Source organism: Mastacembelus armatus, chromosome 16 (assembly GCF_900324485.2).
Source record: "Mastacembelus armatus chromosome 16, fMasArm1.2, whole genome shotgun sequence".
NCBI classification, from domain to species: domain Eukaryota; kingdom Metazoa; phylum Chordata; class Actinopteri; order Synbranchiformes; family Mastacembelidae; genus Mastacembelus; species Mastacembelus armatus.
Window position 1 is genome coordinate 8,608,143 of NC_046648.1, and position 15,724 is coordinate 8,623,866.

The following is a 15,724-nucleotide window of genomic DNA, read 5'->3' on the forward strand; positions in this document are numbered from 1 at the left end:
AACGCCACTTTCCATCTTTGTTAAATATCAATTTAAAAAAAAGCTACCCAATGAATTGAATAAGAATGAAATGTTTGGTTGAACCAGACCTATGTGGAAGAAAAGCTCATTCCCACCTGGAACTGGATGGTGTCCATCATGGATTCCACTGAGGCTCAGTTGCGATATGGCTCAGCCCTGTCATCTGCTGGAGACCCCGGGCACCCCAGTCACCCACTCCACGCCTCTCAGCATTCAGCACGCAGGGAACGCATGACCGCTCGGGAAGAGGCTAGCCTCCGCACCCTGGAAGGACGCAGGTAAAAGGAATAGACTTTTGTGAGCTTGTTTATTTCATTTATGTAATGCATATTTTCTACACTACTTAGTCTGATCAATTAAGTGATATTTTTTAATTATTATATCAGCATATTTTGTTAAAATAAGTATAGAACACCTGTGGAGCTTGGCACAAGGCTAAGTGTACTGTAGTGATTTCACAAGAAGACCTGAGTAAGCCACTGAAGACATTAGGAAAAGCTCCTTTTAAAACCAGCTTTTTAGTCCTAATATAATATTGTGACTTGTTTTTGTTCACTTGTTTTTGTCTCAGGAGAGCAGCCACTCTGCTTACAGCTCGCCAAGGCATGATGTCAGCACGAGGCGATTTCCTGAACTATGCCCTATCACTGATGCGGTCACACAACGATGAGCATTCTGATGTGCTTCCTGTGCTGGATGTGTGCTCGCTGAAACATGTGGCCTACGTCTTTCAGGCTCTCATCTACTGGATTAAGGCCATGAACCAGCAGACCACGCTGGATACCCCGCAAATGGACAGAAAGAGGTACACTGAGAAAATGAAGGAAATGCTGTCATTTGACATGATACAGCTGCACTACATGTGATTGCTGCTATAAAAACCTTTAGGACCTTATTTTAACGGTTTCATTGTACTTCATCTGCTGTTCACATTAGCGTGTCTAGTGCCTGGCTTGACAGACAGATGGCTGCTAGTCTGTCTTAGTGTTTGAATTTTATTTTGTATACCTGGGTTTATTCAGTATATTGTGCTTATATTTGTAGGAATCGAGAGATCTTGGAACTGGGTTTGGACAATGAAGATTCTGAACATGAGAATGATGAGGACACCAATCAAAGTATGTCACATAATCAATAATATTCAATGCATAATAATAATAACAAACTGGAGGGTAAAGGCATCTGATGGTAGGGGTTCCAGACTCACATTCCTTCGTTAAGAAAGGAGTGGGTCTGGCTGGCCAGGCTATCTGAAAGCAGCCACATAAGATGAGCAGATGGGATGAAAGTTGCTCACTTGGAGTTCAGATTTATTAAATTGACTTATTAATGTTTAATATTAATATCGACTACTTTCACCTTAGGCTCAACCCTGCAGGACAAGGATGAGGACCCAGTCCCAACTGAAATGGGCCAAAACCACCCCTTCTTTCGTCGCTCTGACTCCATGACTTTCCTGGGTTGCATCCCACCCAACCCATTTGACGTTCCCCTGGCCGAGGCCATTCCATTGGCAGACCAGCCCCACCTCCTGCAGGTAGGACCCTCTCTGTGACCCACAGGTTCCTCCTTAAAAAGCTAATGTTAATTGCTATGATGTCCTGACTTTCACATAAAAATGTGTTGTGATGTTACTGATAGTGATAGCTACTATTGAATGATAGAAAACCTCTCCACGATCAAAGGAATTGTTACCTCCTAATAGAAAATTGTCAAGGATACATATGATCATTTAAGCCCAACAGTAGCCACTTACTATCTGTCATCAGTGTTCGTTGTTGAGAAGCAGCGTATTAGCATGAAAGATGGTATGCCCATACACCACTTGTGGTACAAGCAGCTGTAGTTGCTTGAACTGAGGTTTCAAGTTTAATTTTATTATTCCTCTCACAGCCTAATGCCAGGAAGGAGGATCTGTTCGGTCGTCCCTCTCAGGGCTTGTACTCCTCCTCTTACATGGCAACCAAAGGCCTGGCTGAGGCAAGCATGGACAGGAACTGCCTGGAGGTAAACATGGGCTCCTCTCTACCCTCCCCCTCCCAGGTATACCACCTCTTTCCACTGGACAAACACGCTGGCAGCTGTGTTCTAATATCTACACATAACAAACACCACAGAAGTGTAGCTTTTAAATAAAAGTCTGTAAAAACTATCCAGAATTCATCATTTCCTGTTCATTATTGCCACTGCTTTTGGATGCATTGGTAATAATAGATAGAAGATAATAATGGATGTTGGATAGTCTTTCTGCTCACACAGCCATTTCATTGTGGATATTGGAACATAGCCTGTGTTCTGTGTCCTATTTCCATTCTTTCATCATCACACTGCCATCATCTGAAGTCAAATAATTGTTCACATTACTAAGAGCAACTGTGAACCACACTGAACAGATCCTGCCAACCAAGATGTCGTACTCAGCCAACTTGAAGAATGTTATGAGTATGGAGACTGGCCAGCGGAGCACTGAGAATCAGTCCCTGGCAGACCAGGACTTGGAGGCTTCAAAACCAGGCCCTTCACCCCACGATCTTGCTGCCCAGCTGAAGAGCAGCCTGCTCGCTGAAATCGGCCTCACTGAGAGCGATGGACCTCCTCTCCCATCGTTCAGGTGAGCATCTGATCTATACCTTAGAGTTAGCTGGAGTTGCAGCGGAAACTGTCCTCAAATATAAATACAAATGCCAGAAATGGTTTGCTGTCTGAGTTTTTCAGAAACATTGTTTGTATTGTCATATTAAAATTAAGAAGCAAGTCTTAGTATGAATTGCTATATATTACACAAACAGTGGAGGGAGTCTAACTTGTAATTTATGCAGAATTATCCACAAAGCCTAAAGCCTAATGTTCAAGAAGTTGTACATTTGTTGTAATGTGCTGTTATGGTTAAATTCACTGTTAAAATAGTTTTGGAATGCCGAGTGTTGTTTCCTTTGTCTGTCCAGGCCCCACTGTAGTTTCATGGGGATGATGATCTCACATGACATGCTATTAGGCCGCTGGCGTCTGTCACTGGAGCTCTTTGGTCGTGTTTTCATGGAGGATGTGGGAGCTGAGCCTGGATCTGTATGTTTAATCTTGGTGTCCATTTAACCTGATTAAAGCAGCAGTTGTTTCTGTGTTAGCCTTACTTATGCCTTTTATAAAAGTTCATTATTTTTCAACTAAATGTGATGTGGAGGTTAAGAATAGTTTCACTCTTCATTTTTTTTTATCACAGATTCTCACAGAGCTCGGTGGCTTTGAGGTAAAGGAATCAAAGTTCCGTCGGGAGATGGAGAAGCTGAGGAACCTGCAGTCCCGTGACCTGGCCCTGGAGGTGGACCGGGATCGAGACCAGCTAATACAGCAGACCATGCGTCAGCTAAATACGCACTTTGGCAGGCGCTGCACAACCACACCAATGGCCGTACACCGGGTGAAGGTCACATTCAAAGATGAGCCGGGCGAGGGCAGCGGCGTGGCCCGTAGTTTCTACACAGCAATCGCCCTGGCCCTCCTGTCCAATGACAAACTGCCCAACCTGGACTGTGTTCAGAGTGTCAGCAAGGGCATGCAGGCCAGCAGTACGTGTCATCACGATTACAATTCAAGTATGACAATACATAGAAACTACAGTATACTTTTGCTTTTAATATTACATTCAGTGGAACTTTTGTTATTCTGAAATCACATGAATGAAAAAAAAATTGTTTACATAATAAAATGACACACAAGTGAATTTGTGTTATGATTTGTGTGTTTGTGTAGATTTAATGCAGCGCTTGAGAAACAGAGACCGGGAGAGGGAGAGGAGAAGCGGAGGGCTTCGAGCGGGATCTCGGAGAGACCGAGACAGGTAAGCTTGAGCTCAATGTATTACCCTTTTATATATTTTAGAAGAGTCTAGGCTGTGTGAGGTAAACCTGTGTGTGTATCTTACACAGAGATTCAAGGAGGCAACTGTCCATAGACACAAGGCCTTTCAGGCCTTCATCAGAGGGCAACCCCAGTGATGAGCCTGACCCCCTGCCGGCACACAGACAAGCCCTAGGCGAAAGGCTCTATCCACGTGTTCACGCAATGCAGCCGGTAAACGAACATCTGCATCTGTTAAATCTCTGTTATCCAACCTGATCTTTTCAGCTAATGGGTAGAACTGCATGATAATTTCTTTGCTTACTGACAGGCTTGTTCTATTTTTGCATTTGGTTGAATGCCTTCGTGTCTGTATTTAGTAAGTTCGCTTAACTGTACTTAAACCAGCTGTTTATGTCTCCTCAGGCGTTTGCCAGTAAAATCACAGGCATGTTGCTGGAGCTGTCTCCGGCACAGCTGCTGCTGCTGCTGGCCAGTGAGGATTCTCTCAGAGCCAGAGTAGAGGAGGCTATGGAGCTTCTCATCGCACATGGAAGGTGAAATAGCAGTCATAGATGCCGTCACAAGCCACAGATGCTAATGTTTTTCCCACTCTAATGAACCACATAGGTGTTGTATCATATCAAATGTAACTTTGTACAGACGTTGGAAGCAGTAGAACAGAAAGTTGTGGATATTCCCACACTGCTTTGTGACAAGTTAAGTAAATTCACCTGTTTGTCTTTCAGGGAAAATGGTGCTGACAGTATATTGGATCTAGGTCTCCTGGAGGCTCCAGAGAAAGCACAAGTAAACTCACTATTTCTGTTTTGCTTTTTACTATGGGGAGTTATTTCATTTCTAACAGTTAGACATCGGGGCTAATTTGGCATATAAAGGTTTTTTCACAAGTCACAAAAAAATATTTATGTTTAACACAGCCCTGCCTCTTTTTTTATGTGGTTGTAGCAGCAGGAAAACCGTAAGCGTCATGGTTCAACCCGCAGCGTGGTGGACATGGAGCTGGATGACCCAGACGATGGGGACGACAACGCACCTCTCTTCTACCAACCTGGCAAACGAGGCTTCTACTCACCACGGCCTGGCAAGAACACAGAGGCCAGGCTTAACTGCTTCAGGAACATCGGCAGGTAATGAATTGAGTAGTTTTGTCGAACTGGACAACTATATTTATCATCAATAGAAACAAGATTTCCCCACAGTCTTAAGAAACGGACAGAGATAAGGTAAGGACATTAATACTTGGGTAAAATATGAAAAATGTTTTTTTTTTTTTCCAGAATATTGGGGTTATGTCTGCTGCAGAATGAACTCTGTCCAATCACATTGAACAGACATGTCATTAAAGTGCTGCTTGGGAGGAAGGTAAGAAAAATAGTTTTTTATAATCTGTGTTTTGCAACTGCTCCTGTTGGTCTTTTTCAGAGTGAAGTTGCTAAAAGTGCCTGTTTGTTGCTACAGGTGAACTGGCATGACTTTGCATTCTTTGACCCAGTCATGTATGAAAGCCTGCGGCAGCTCATCCGCCATTCGCAGACAGGTGAAGCAGATGCAGTATTTGCTGCCATGGACCTGGCCTTTGCCATTGACCTCTGCAAAGAGGAAGGAGCTGGACAGGTAATGGACTACACTGTTTTAGCACTGAATATTCACAAATTCCTGCTACATCTTTTTAGGTCAGACAAAAAAAAATTGTAATTATTATTTTAAATAAACACACTGAGCTAAGAGCATTGCAACAAGCTCTGCTGAGAAGGTGGAAATTTGAATTGATCTAGTACAAAGCTACATGGTACATTGATGTAAGTGCACAGTAAATGTTTCTACAGAAAAGGAAAAAAAAAAATATCTGAAATTCTTCAGCAATCTTTAAGACTTCAGTAAAAATTCAGAATCAAAACAACAGATGCCCCATCATGTATTCTGAAATGTTTTCCTTAAACAGTGATTATTAGTCACCTTATTCTTTGTGGTTCAGGTGGAACTTCTGTCCGGTGGAGTCAACATGCCAGTAACTCCCCTCAATGTGTACGAGTACGTGAGGAAGTATGCTGAGCACAGAATGCTGGTGGTGGCTGAGCAGCCTCTCAATGTAAGCTTCAATTCAGGTGGTGTCTGTTTGAACACAGACAAATGTGTTGTCTCTCACCAAAACGTGTCTTCACCCAAAATGTGGATTCTGTCGGTTGTTTCTTAGGCAATGAGGAAGGGTTTGCTGGATGTGCTTCCTAAAAACGCCCTGGAGGACTTGACAGCTGAGGACTTCAGGCTGTTGGTCAATGGCTGTGGAGAAGTCAACGTCCAGATGCTGATCAGCTTCACTTCCTTCAATGATGAATCTGGTACAACTGCTCTATTTGCACCTCTTCGTTTTCCTGTCCTGTCTCTACTTCCTGTGTTTGATCCTGTGATTTAGTGTTGTACATTTTCATGCAATACACTGAGCAAAGACTCATCTTAATCCAACAGGGGAAAATGCAGACAAGCTACTGCAGTTTAAACGCTGGTTTTGGTCCATTGTGGAGAAAATGAGTATGACTGAGAGGCAAGATCTGGTAAGTCTGTCTTTCCATCTTTAAATCTATTTCAGTTGGAGATACATTATAATTGGCAGAATGATTAAATACTTGATCTGTTCTGAGGGAGATGGCAAAAAACACTCTTTATGTAGTAAAATATACTTGTCCTTATAACACACAAGCAAGTACTTCAAATTTAGAAACTTCCAGCTGCAATGAAATCCACTGGTGTCTAACAGAACTGTTTTACTCGTCCTCAGGTGTACTTCTGGACCTCCAGCCCATCTCTACCAGCCAGCGAGGAGGGTTTCCAGCCGATGCCTTCCATCACCATCCGACCTCCTGATGACCAGCACCTCCCCACAGCCAATACTTGCATCTCACGTCTCTACGTGCCACTCTATTCTTCAAAACAGATACTCAAACAGAAACTCCTGCTAGCCATCAAGACCAAGAACTTTGGTTTTGTGTAGAGGTTTAAAAGAAGACTTTAAAAAAGGAAAAAAAAGAAAAACCTGTTTACTGTTGTGTAATATTTACCTAGCTCCATTTTTGTAGATTTATTTTTTGTCTATACAATTTTATGAAATTCAACATACTGTCAATCTCCCCAGGTGGTAAAAAAAAAAAAGTTTGTGTTGTGAACACAAACGGCTTGTTATTTTTATTTCAATTTTTATTGTTTTTTTTTTTTTGTTTTTTTGTGTTAATGAAGAAGAGATATAGAGTCCAGAACATTCCTGCATTGGCACTGTAAAATGTCCGCAGCCCACAGCTCTGCTCTATTGGCTACAACCTTTGCTTCCCAGGAATTTGGTTTGACAGAAAGCTGTCTGCCGAAACCCAGCCAAAGATGACAGCAGTATAATTATTTAAAAGAAGAAAAGACGCACTGTGATTATAAGGTTTTCCTTCCCTAGAGAAGTACTATCACTGACAGTTCACTGCTGCCTTTGTGGAAAGTCCTTTTTTTCTTGTACAGGGGGAGTAGGGAATTTCAAAATAAACTTGGATGCAAATACGTTGCTTGATCTTAGTGATTACTGAAAAAAATATTTGCTTTGTATACACTAGGCATTTTGGGAGGTACCTTTTAATGAAAATCCTTGATTCTAGGTTCTTATGTTTTGAATACAATTACAAAATATTTTGAGAATCAATGTACAGTTCATCCAATTTAATCACTGTACCAAACACAAGTCATTTTCAAATAAAAACTTAGTGTAAATAGAAATTCTCTAAGAAAAGGTTATGGAACATTGAAAGTAGCACAAACTTAATAGCTTATGTTGGTGTCTCAGATGAGTTTCTGTCAAGTATAAAAAGCAGTTTAAATTCTGAATCAGCATAATATGCACTGGTTGGTTTTGTTTCTAGTGCTGAGCTTTATTATACTCGTTCTACAAGTTTATCTCCTTTGTTAGAAGCTATTTAATATATCCCAAGCTCATGACTCCTTAGTTCAAGTGTTTTAATACCTCAGTTTTTACCACTGTGCATTGGATTTGTTGAGCAAGGAAATGTATATTTGCATTATAAAAAACATGTAGGAGGAAAGTCTTAAAAAATGAAGTTCAGCTAAATATATCTGTGTTCTCGGAAAAATGGCAATGACAGGAAATGTAATACTGTTTCTTCATGCATTTGTCGAAATACCCAGAACAATCTTGGTGGTTAAAGTGAACTGGACACATTTTTAAACCGGTTTTGGCCAATCAGCATGCAAGAAATATTGGCCCCACCCATTTGATGCCTTCATGTTACTCTGACAAACGGAATATCGGCCACCCGGTCATTTAAGATGGACAACTAGTGGCAAATAAAGGACCGCTATGTCCTCAGCATCGTCATCCTCTTCAATCTGCCGACAACATATTACAATATTTTGTATTTAAAATAACAGCTGCTAAAAAGCAACACACACACCACAGACTGCTCAATAAAGTCGCGATTTTAGGCCTGATATCTCTAGTGTACAAGCGTCAGTGAAGGCACCGTTCTTCTTTCTTCTTCAGTGAAAACGGCACCATATGAGGTTAACCCGCTTCACTCGCGGCCACAGCGGGTCCACGGTGGTGACCAGCTAATGGCAGCGGATTATCACACGATCACAGGCGCTAGCTAATGTTAGCTAACTTGGATTGGATTTAGCTAGCTAGCTGTGTGAGTAGGCCGATGTTGGAGGAGGAAGGGGGGATACATTTGCTGTCTTCCATCATGTCGAACTCGCTCCTTTATTTTTAGCTAGCACTGCAGCTAGCGCGGCTGGCAGACGCCGAGCAAAGCGTGACTCATCCTTGTGTTGTCTGAAAAACGGTACGAATGGAGCAGTGGCAGGACGCGGCCTCTCAGCAGGTCAAGCTGCTTACAGACCGTGTGACTGAGCTGTTGTCTAAAGGCCTGGGGCTGCTGCGCTCCGAGCTCGGCGTGGATCTGGGGCTGCAGCCTGAGCTCATTCCGTCATGGGTGATCCTCTTAGCGGCGTGCAGCGGGCTGGTGCTGATGGTCGCTCTGTGGGCCTCGGTGTGCCGGGCTCTTTTCAAGAAAAGACCCGCTGTACGCCCTGCGGACGACGGTATCGAAGTGAAGCGAGGTGCCAATAAAGCGTTCAGATCCGAAGAGCCGAAGAAAAAGAAGAAGAAAGCAGACAAGGTGCGTAAACGAAACCAATCCGAGTTACACCCTGAACCTCAGCCTTAGCCGGCCTAGCTACATGCTAACACCTCCGCTGACAGCTGAAGCTATCATTATAGCTAACGACCTGGCTATGCTGGACTCGGTGGTGTTATTTATTGGCCGCTGTAACGTAACGTCGACACATCTCATGTTCACATTTTCGCTTAGAAAGCCCAGGCTAATGGCAGAGCTGTAGCTGAGCCGCAGGAAGCAGCCCCAGTGTCTGAAGAGAGAGTGCCACATCATCAGTCGCCGCCGCCACTACAGGTCAAGCCTGAAAAGGCTGCAGAGGTAACTCGCACCAACGGCAGCTTACACACACACACACACACAGTCATGTCTCACTATAACCTAACTCTATAAGCAAGCCTTATCCCTAAAAAAAAAAAAACATTTTAAGTTTGGGGCCAAATGTCCTCACAAGAATGGCATAAGAGAAAAAAAGTGTCTACACAGCATATAAAGACATGTGGACACACACACACACCACATGATTTATTGTGACTGTTACATCTTTGTGCAGTTGTAGTGGTTATACCAAAATACTATCACAGCGTTATGTCTGGGGTCTTCTTAGTTAAAAAGGAGCTGAGAAAGTACCACGTTTTCCCACTGTCACACTGCGATGATGCAACCAGACCAGCTGCCAGTGTTAGGTTACAGCCTTTAACTTGCAGATGCAGCACAATCCCAGAGCATAACGTAACTCGTGGCTAAGAACAGCACAAAGTGCAAACCCTTTGTTTAATATCCCCCTGTGGGTACCACACAAGAACACAGTGTGAGGTCCTAAAGGTGCTGGAGTCAGGATATATCTTGTGCAAACACCAAGAGATGAAAAAATAGTGCTTATGGAAAGGATGTGTAAAAGATTGAGGGAGTGTTAGGCAGTGGGTGTAGTTTCACTTATAAATAGACTGGAGGGCTGCAGCATGCAGATTTGGTTGACTGTCCCATGGTTCAGTCAGCATGAAGGCCCTTGCCCGGTTCCTGTTCTTGCACATGGAATCATATGTGCTGCATATTAACTACACTGTAACCCTTCCCCTTTTTAATGCCATCTAGTTTCACAATTCCAGGATCTGCTGTTCTTATATATTTTGCTCATGGTTACTCCTTTTCCAGGTGAAGAAGTCCAAGAAGAAGGCCAAACAGGCAGCAAAGGAGACAAAGACAGTCACTACATATGGCAAAGAACCAGAAGAAGGTGAATATTATGAACCACATCTTTAAGTTGTTTTGGTCATATTTGTAGAGACTTTTATTTTGTTGAACGACACAGAGAATAACTTCTGCACTGATTTTGTAATGACTCAAAAGCATGATTTATATCTCACTCACTGTAGTAACATAGGAGCAGTCTGCAGGACTTATATGTGACAGTCTCCATTCATTCCTTCATCCTGCTAATCCAGACCACATTTCCTCAGTAATCCCACAACAAACCCCTTTTGCAGCTAATTCTACACTGCTCTTGCAATTTTACTTTCCAGGCACTTGGGAAACCAAGGTCAGCAACAAGGAGAAGCGCGAGCAACGCAAGAAGGACAAAAATTCCAGCGATGGTTCAGCTAGTCCTGGACGAGGGGAGACACCTGTGAGTGTGGCCTCGGAGCCCTACAAGGCCTCTGCAGCCCCGGCACCTGCCGCCCAGAAGAAAAAGAAAGGTGGGTTTGATCGTGTTGATTTGCATTTGAGAAGTTTTACAGCTGAAGAGAGTGAAGGTGTTTAGCAAGTTATTCATTTATTTATTTTAAACCTTGCTTATATGCTCACAAAGAACAAAAACCTCTGGACCAGTTTCATCAACAACCTCATTTGGCACCTAGAGAGATCTGTATATTGTTTCTGTGCAAGTTGTTGTTGCCACATGTGTCTGGTCTCTGGTTGAGAGGACACACTATAAATACAGGCTCTATGGGAGCTGAACTAAGTCTCGAGTGAGTTTTCCTCTAAGTGTCACAGCTGTGTTTGTGTATGTGCCGTCTTCAAAAACAACTTCCCAGTGCCGGCGTTCCTGGCATTTATCAACCTTTCTATCTGCTTTTACAGCCGAGGCCATAAAGGTGAAGGCAGAGAAGGTGGAAGCTGCTGTATCTCAAGGTAATGACCAGCAGCTAATGTTTAAACCAATGCCTGATTAATAAAGCACTAACAGCTTTCCTTTATGAAACAGTTTATCAGAAGTCATATGTTTTACTGGGGAGATCCAGAACTGATCTGTGTGTACTTGGTGTTTCTCTAGTTAACAGCAGCGAGGTGGCAGCGGTGCATGCCGGTGTGAGCAACATGGCAGTCAAGGTTCCTGCTGTCAGCGGTCCTCCGAAGACAGGCCCCTGGACAGCCAGTAGGGAAGCAGCGTCGCTGTGGAGAGCAGAGATTGAGGGTAAAAATGTTTCCTCTCTACCACGTAACTGTCGGTTGTTGCACCCCTCATGTGTTGGCGAAACATTTCAAAGCTTTGTAGCATTTCACAAAGCAGTTAATGCCCAATAACTTGTCTGTCAGCTGCTCTGTCACAGGTAGTGATGCTAAGGTTCACCTTAGTGAATAGATCAGATGGGATCCCTGTTCAGTTTAGTTTTTAGCTGCTGTTTTAAAACTTGAGGTTACTTATTGTGTGATCCTGGTTTGTCAGTGTGGTGCGATGAGCAGGGAGCCCCAGCTTGGGGGTTGTAGGTTTCCATCTTTATGGCCTGTAGAACAAACAGCTGCTCAGACCTAAAGGCACTTTGATTTTAATATAATCATGTAGGGCTCTCAGTGTGTATGCAGGGCATAAGGACATCATAAGGCCTGAGCGTGAACTTAGAATCTCTACAGGTGAACTCTGGATTGCCCCCAACAGAATATCTTTTCAAGAACAGCACCTTCATGGCCATCTAAACCTGCAGACTAGGAGGTACAGGCTCACCAGACCATCTTCAGATCCCAAATTACTATGTGGTATAGCTGCCAAATTATTTCAGTAGTGGAAAGTGCCTTGCCTTTATCCAACAGCAACACATGCATCAACATAAATTATAATAATCCAGTAATATACGAAGACATGTAACATTACAGGAACTGGAACTGATCTCACCTGCAAAGTTAACTGATTGAAACTGTATCAAGCTTTAGTCCTGCCTGACTGTTTTCTGTTGAGCCAGAGCTAATTGTTATGAGTAGTGACACTAGTGTCTGTGAAACGGGTGTTTCAGACTCATGGACTGTGAATGACAGAAGGGTGACCACAACAGAGATGAAACTGTCTTTCAGTGGACTGGGAGGGAGTACTGCTGGTAAGTTTTCAATAAAGTAATGTGTCGACACCATCTGTACTGAAAAAAGATCCCTTCTGCCTGCCAGGTGGAGTCACTGTGTTGTCTCTTGCAGAGCCCCAGTCTGTGAGCAACCTGTCGTGGCCCAAGCAGCCCAGAGTGGATGACGAGTGGTCTGGGCTCAGTAAGGATCATCGATCTTCCTCTCTCTATGTCTCTTCTTACTGCTCTGTTCAGTTTTACTGCCAGTTTCTACTTCTGGCTCCTTTTTTTTACACTTCTGTTTTCTGGTGGCCTGTGTCTTTTTCCAGATGGTGCCTCAGTTGACCCCAGCTCTGACTGGAATGCCCCCTCTGAAGCCTGGGGCAACTATGAAGAGCCAACTCCTGAGCCCCCTCCCACTCAGGAGCAGCCCCTCCCTGAGCCTGCCAAAGTTAATCTGCTGAGCAGAGCTACTGTAAGTACAAAACTAAGTATTATGGGAGTAACCTGGTACCCAGAAATTGATGACTTGTAAGCTTGGGCCCCAGGGCAGCTGACCTGATTTTTCACCTGCCTGGGGCCATGTAATTACTGTGCTCCAGTGTTATTTCTGAAGTGACCACCAGATGGTGGTCACTTGGGAATTTTTAAATCTGCGCTACAACATGCAGAACTGTCCCTTTATCCCATTTGTGGCAGTTTCTGTAAACCTCAGTTGTTCAGATATTCACTACTTTAACTGGTCTTGCCCTGTTTCAAAATTATGTCTGTTCCCTACTTTCTCTTTGAGTTGTATCCTATCCATTTGTGCTGCTCAGGAGGATGATGATGAGGTTGAAAAGGACAAAGCAGAGACCGCTGCTGATGGAGCAGCTAAAACGAAAAAGAAGAAAAAGAAGAAGAAGAAAGCTGCAGAAGAGGATGGAGCAACCGGCCAGGTAACTGCTAGTGAGGAAAAAGACACGCATATGAACTTGTCCTATGGGTCCATCAAATTCAGTCTGAACATTGAATTCACAAGACTGCTGAACGTGAGCTCAGTATACGTTGCTGTGTCTGATAAAGGGCGAGGAGCCGAAGAAGGAGGTAGCACCCTCAGCGAAGAAGCAGCCACCCGTCCAGGAGAATACTGCAGCCATCCAGCCAGTCAAAACAGCTGCTGCCGAGGTTCGCACAACCTATGACATCTAAACTTCTTTTCACTGTTTAGCCATGATACACGTTAAACTCTCCAGCTTAATAACAGACACATACGTTTTCATTGTTTGGTACCTTGCCCTTGATTGCACAGTGAATTTGCTTGGCGCCAACGACCAATTAGCAAAACTAACTGCGCCGTGCTTTTCCTTTAGGCAAGAGTGGAACGGTCAGTGAGGGACATCACTCCTCAGAAACCCCCTGTCACACAAGTGCCACAGAAGCCAACTGATGGAGAGCCCACTGCCAAGCAGAACACCCTTCCTGCTCCAACACAGCAAAGTAAGCACACCAGACTGTCTGCTGTAAAGCTAACACCACCTCACACTGGCACTGAATCATTTGGTGGAAACTAATTACGACCGTCTTGACTAAAATTGTAATTTCAGGTTTAGTTACAATTATAGAGCATAAATAGAAAAAAGGAAATTACAGTGCAAACTTGTGTGTAGTTCTTTGACATGCTGGCCGTCCTCCGTTTCCCTTTCCAGACCAGTCATCTACTCAATTCCATTTAATGAAATGTCACATCACTGACACTCCCTGTGTGTTACTGCATATACCCAGATATATATACTCAACATTCATCTCACTAGCTGACATGATTATTAACACTTGTACCTAGTTCACAGATAAAAATATGAAACTTGCTTTTAGTGCCAGCCAAAGCCATGTGACTCTCCTTGTGGGGAAGCAGCTTGTTGTGAAAACTGAATCATGTTAACTGTACGACTAACCTCCCCCTTCACAGAAAAACCTGACGAGAACCAAGCGCCCAAACCAGCAAAGAAGAAGAAGGCGCGGAGAGAGACATGAAACGAGAGTCCAGACTTCTGTATGCAAAAGACTACATATCCTGTTTATGCAACACCTTTTTGTGACAAGAACTTTGAAGTAAAGTCTCTGATGGACTTAAAACCTGTCTGGAAAACGAAAATGATTTTTTTTTTTTTTTTTTTCAAGTGTCAGTCGGTGGGTCATTGAAAACTGAATCTAGATGCAGTGCAATCTAATGTAACGCGGTGTTAATGATTTTTTAAGTATGCATTTGATACTGATTGTGTCTTCTAATTCCACTGAATCAAATAACTGAAAGTGAAGGATCTGTATTATAGTGATTAGACATGTAGAAAATACCGATCATGTTTAGGGAATCGATTTTGTGATGGCTTATGGCTGGAGTTCACTGTGTAGAGGATGAAAACAGTCACCGTGCATCAGGTCACACAATACTGGGCCATGAGTCAACAGGCCGAGGCTGCAGTTTCTCTCTCTGACAGGTGAGAGCCATGATGCTGGGTGAAAAGAGCTGTGGGGTTGTGTTAATTTCATGTCAGTTGCTTAACACGGCATAACGTTGTGACCTAACGAAGGAAAGGAGAGAATTATGGCTGTATTTTGCTTCATTATGTGTGACTCCAACATTTTATCAGTCCGTCTGGTCTGTCCCTCGTCTGATGTCGTATGTTGAGACCACTGTTGCTGTTTTTACTATCCGTTCTGTGGCCGCAGCTATGTTGGGACCTTTTGATCTTAGATGTATCATTGCAATGACCTCTTCATTTTTTTTTTTCTTTTTTTTTTTTCCCCCCCACCAGTGGTTGATTCGGAAGTCTTCAGAACCTTTTTGTAAAACTTGTTTGTAATGAAAGAAAAGCTAAAGCCATATGTAAAAAGACTAAATAAAGGCCAGTTTTTCTATATGTGGACTTCTTCATCATAAACTGTTAGGTCAGTAACACAATACTCCACAGTGATTGGCAGGATGATGATGATGATGATGATGATGAATAATGGAGTTGCTCTAAAAGTTCAGCTATCAGATCAGACTGGCTTATATGAGCTGTCTGTCTTAGTAAATACAAATCTTCAGGCTCCAACACAGCATAACTCTATGGGGAAACCGGAAAAGACAATAAGTGCTTGATGTCTGGACAACAAAAGTGAATGTGTGAAATACAAAAGGCCTTGAAGTACTCCAGTACTTCTAAAGGGAGTGAGAAAACAATACTGCAGTGACGTGTAAAGAGAAGAGCTGTAACTTCCAGATTCATGTTTAATTTAAGCCCCCAGTCAGCACCTTTCTGGAAATTAGACGTTATATCATCGGATTTGAGCCTGTCTAGTCTGACACACGCTCTGTTTATCAGCAGCAGGAGGATCAAATGAGTCTTTATCCTGCTGTCAAGCGCGCAGAATTCATCAGAGCGC

The 15,724-nt window shown here is 43.2% G+C and overlaps 2 protein-coding genes across 9 annotated transcripts in view; both read left to right on the top strand.

The window, feature by feature from the left end:
- Positions 1-7,420, top strand: part of ubr5 (ubiquitin protein ligase E3 component n-recognin 5) — a 29,062-nt gene extending 21,642 nt beyond the window's left edge. For 2 of the 7 annotated variants that reach the window (XM_026293194.2, XM_026293193.2), the window contains exons 40-58: positions 88-299; positions 593-826; positions 1,066-1,139; positions 1,386-1,558; positions 1,915-2,064; positions 2,415-2,632; positions 2,967-3,087; positions 3,242-3,614; positions 3,772-3,859; positions 3,948-4,092; positions 4,285-4,415; positions 4,608-4,668; positions 4,828-5,009; positions 5,160-5,244; positions 5,341-5,496; positions 5,858-5,971; positions 6,077-6,221; positions 6,349-6,434; positions 6,659-6,871. In XM_026293194.2, the coding sequence (XP_026148979.1) occupies positions 88-299; positions 593-826; positions 1,066-1,139; positions 1,386-1,558; positions 1,915-2,064; positions 2,415-2,632; positions 2,967-3,087; positions 3,242-3,614; positions 3,772-3,859; positions 3,948-4,092; positions 4,285-4,415; positions 4,608-4,668; positions 4,828-5,009; positions 5,160-5,244; positions 5,341-5,496; positions 5,858-5,971; positions 6,077-6,221; positions 6,349-6,434; positions 6,659-6,871 (2,961 nt within the window). Of the gene's footprint in view, positions 1-87; positions 300-592; positions 827-1,065; positions 1,140-1,385; positions 1,559-1,914; positions 2,065-2,414; positions 2,633-2,966; positions 3,088-3,241; positions 3,615-3,771; positions 3,860-3,947; positions 4,093-4,284; positions 4,416-4,607; positions 4,669-4,827; positions 5,010-5,159; positions 5,245-5,340; positions 5,497-5,857; positions 5,972-6,076; positions 6,222-6,348; positions 6,435-6,658 lie in introns of all 7 variants that reach the window. The other 5 variants (XM_026293190.2, XM_026293192.2, XM_026293195.2 and 2 more) reach the window with 5 other exon arrangements.
- A 983-nt stretch (positions 7,421-8,403) lies between these two features.
- LOC113122634 (protein LYRIC-like) lies at positions 8,404-15,216 on the top strand. Of its 2 annotated transcripts, none has more exons than XM_026294112.2 (13): positions 8,404-9,050; positions 9,243-9,365; positions 10,200-10,281; positions 10,568-10,741; positions 11,127-11,177; positions 11,320-11,460; positions 12,275-12,355; positions 12,450-12,518; positions 12,646-12,791; positions 13,135-13,254; positions 13,382-13,483; positions 13,669-13,795; positions 14,265-15,216. In XM_026294112.2, exons 1-13 carry the CDS (start codon positions 8,721-8,723, stop codon positions 14,327-14,329), a joined length of 1,611 nt encoding a protein of 536 aa, XP_026149897.1. In that variant the 5' UTR covers positions 8,404-8,720; the 3' UTR covers positions 14,330-15,216. The 2 variants fall into 2 exon arrangements, with proteins under 2 accessions (XP_026149897.1, XP_026149898.1); XM_026294113.2 differs by having other exon boundaries at positions 13,138-13,254.
- Positions 15,217-15,724: the final 508 nt, after the last annotated feature.

Excerpts from the sequence above, each read along its gene's own strand:
- LOC113122634 (XM_026294112.2), top strand. The coding sequence starts at position 8,721 with ATGGAGCAGTGGCAGGACGCGGCCTCTCAGCAGGTCAAGCTGCTTACA. Across the intron at positions 10,282-10,567 it reads TGGCAAAGAACCAGAAGAAG|GCACTTGGGAAACCAAGGTC; the intron begins GTGAATATTATG and ends TTTACTTTCCAG. Across the intron at positions 13,484-13,668 it reads TCAAAACAGCTGCTGCCGAG|GCAAGAGTGGAACGGTCAGT; the intron begins GTTCGCACAACC and ends CTTTTCCTTTAG.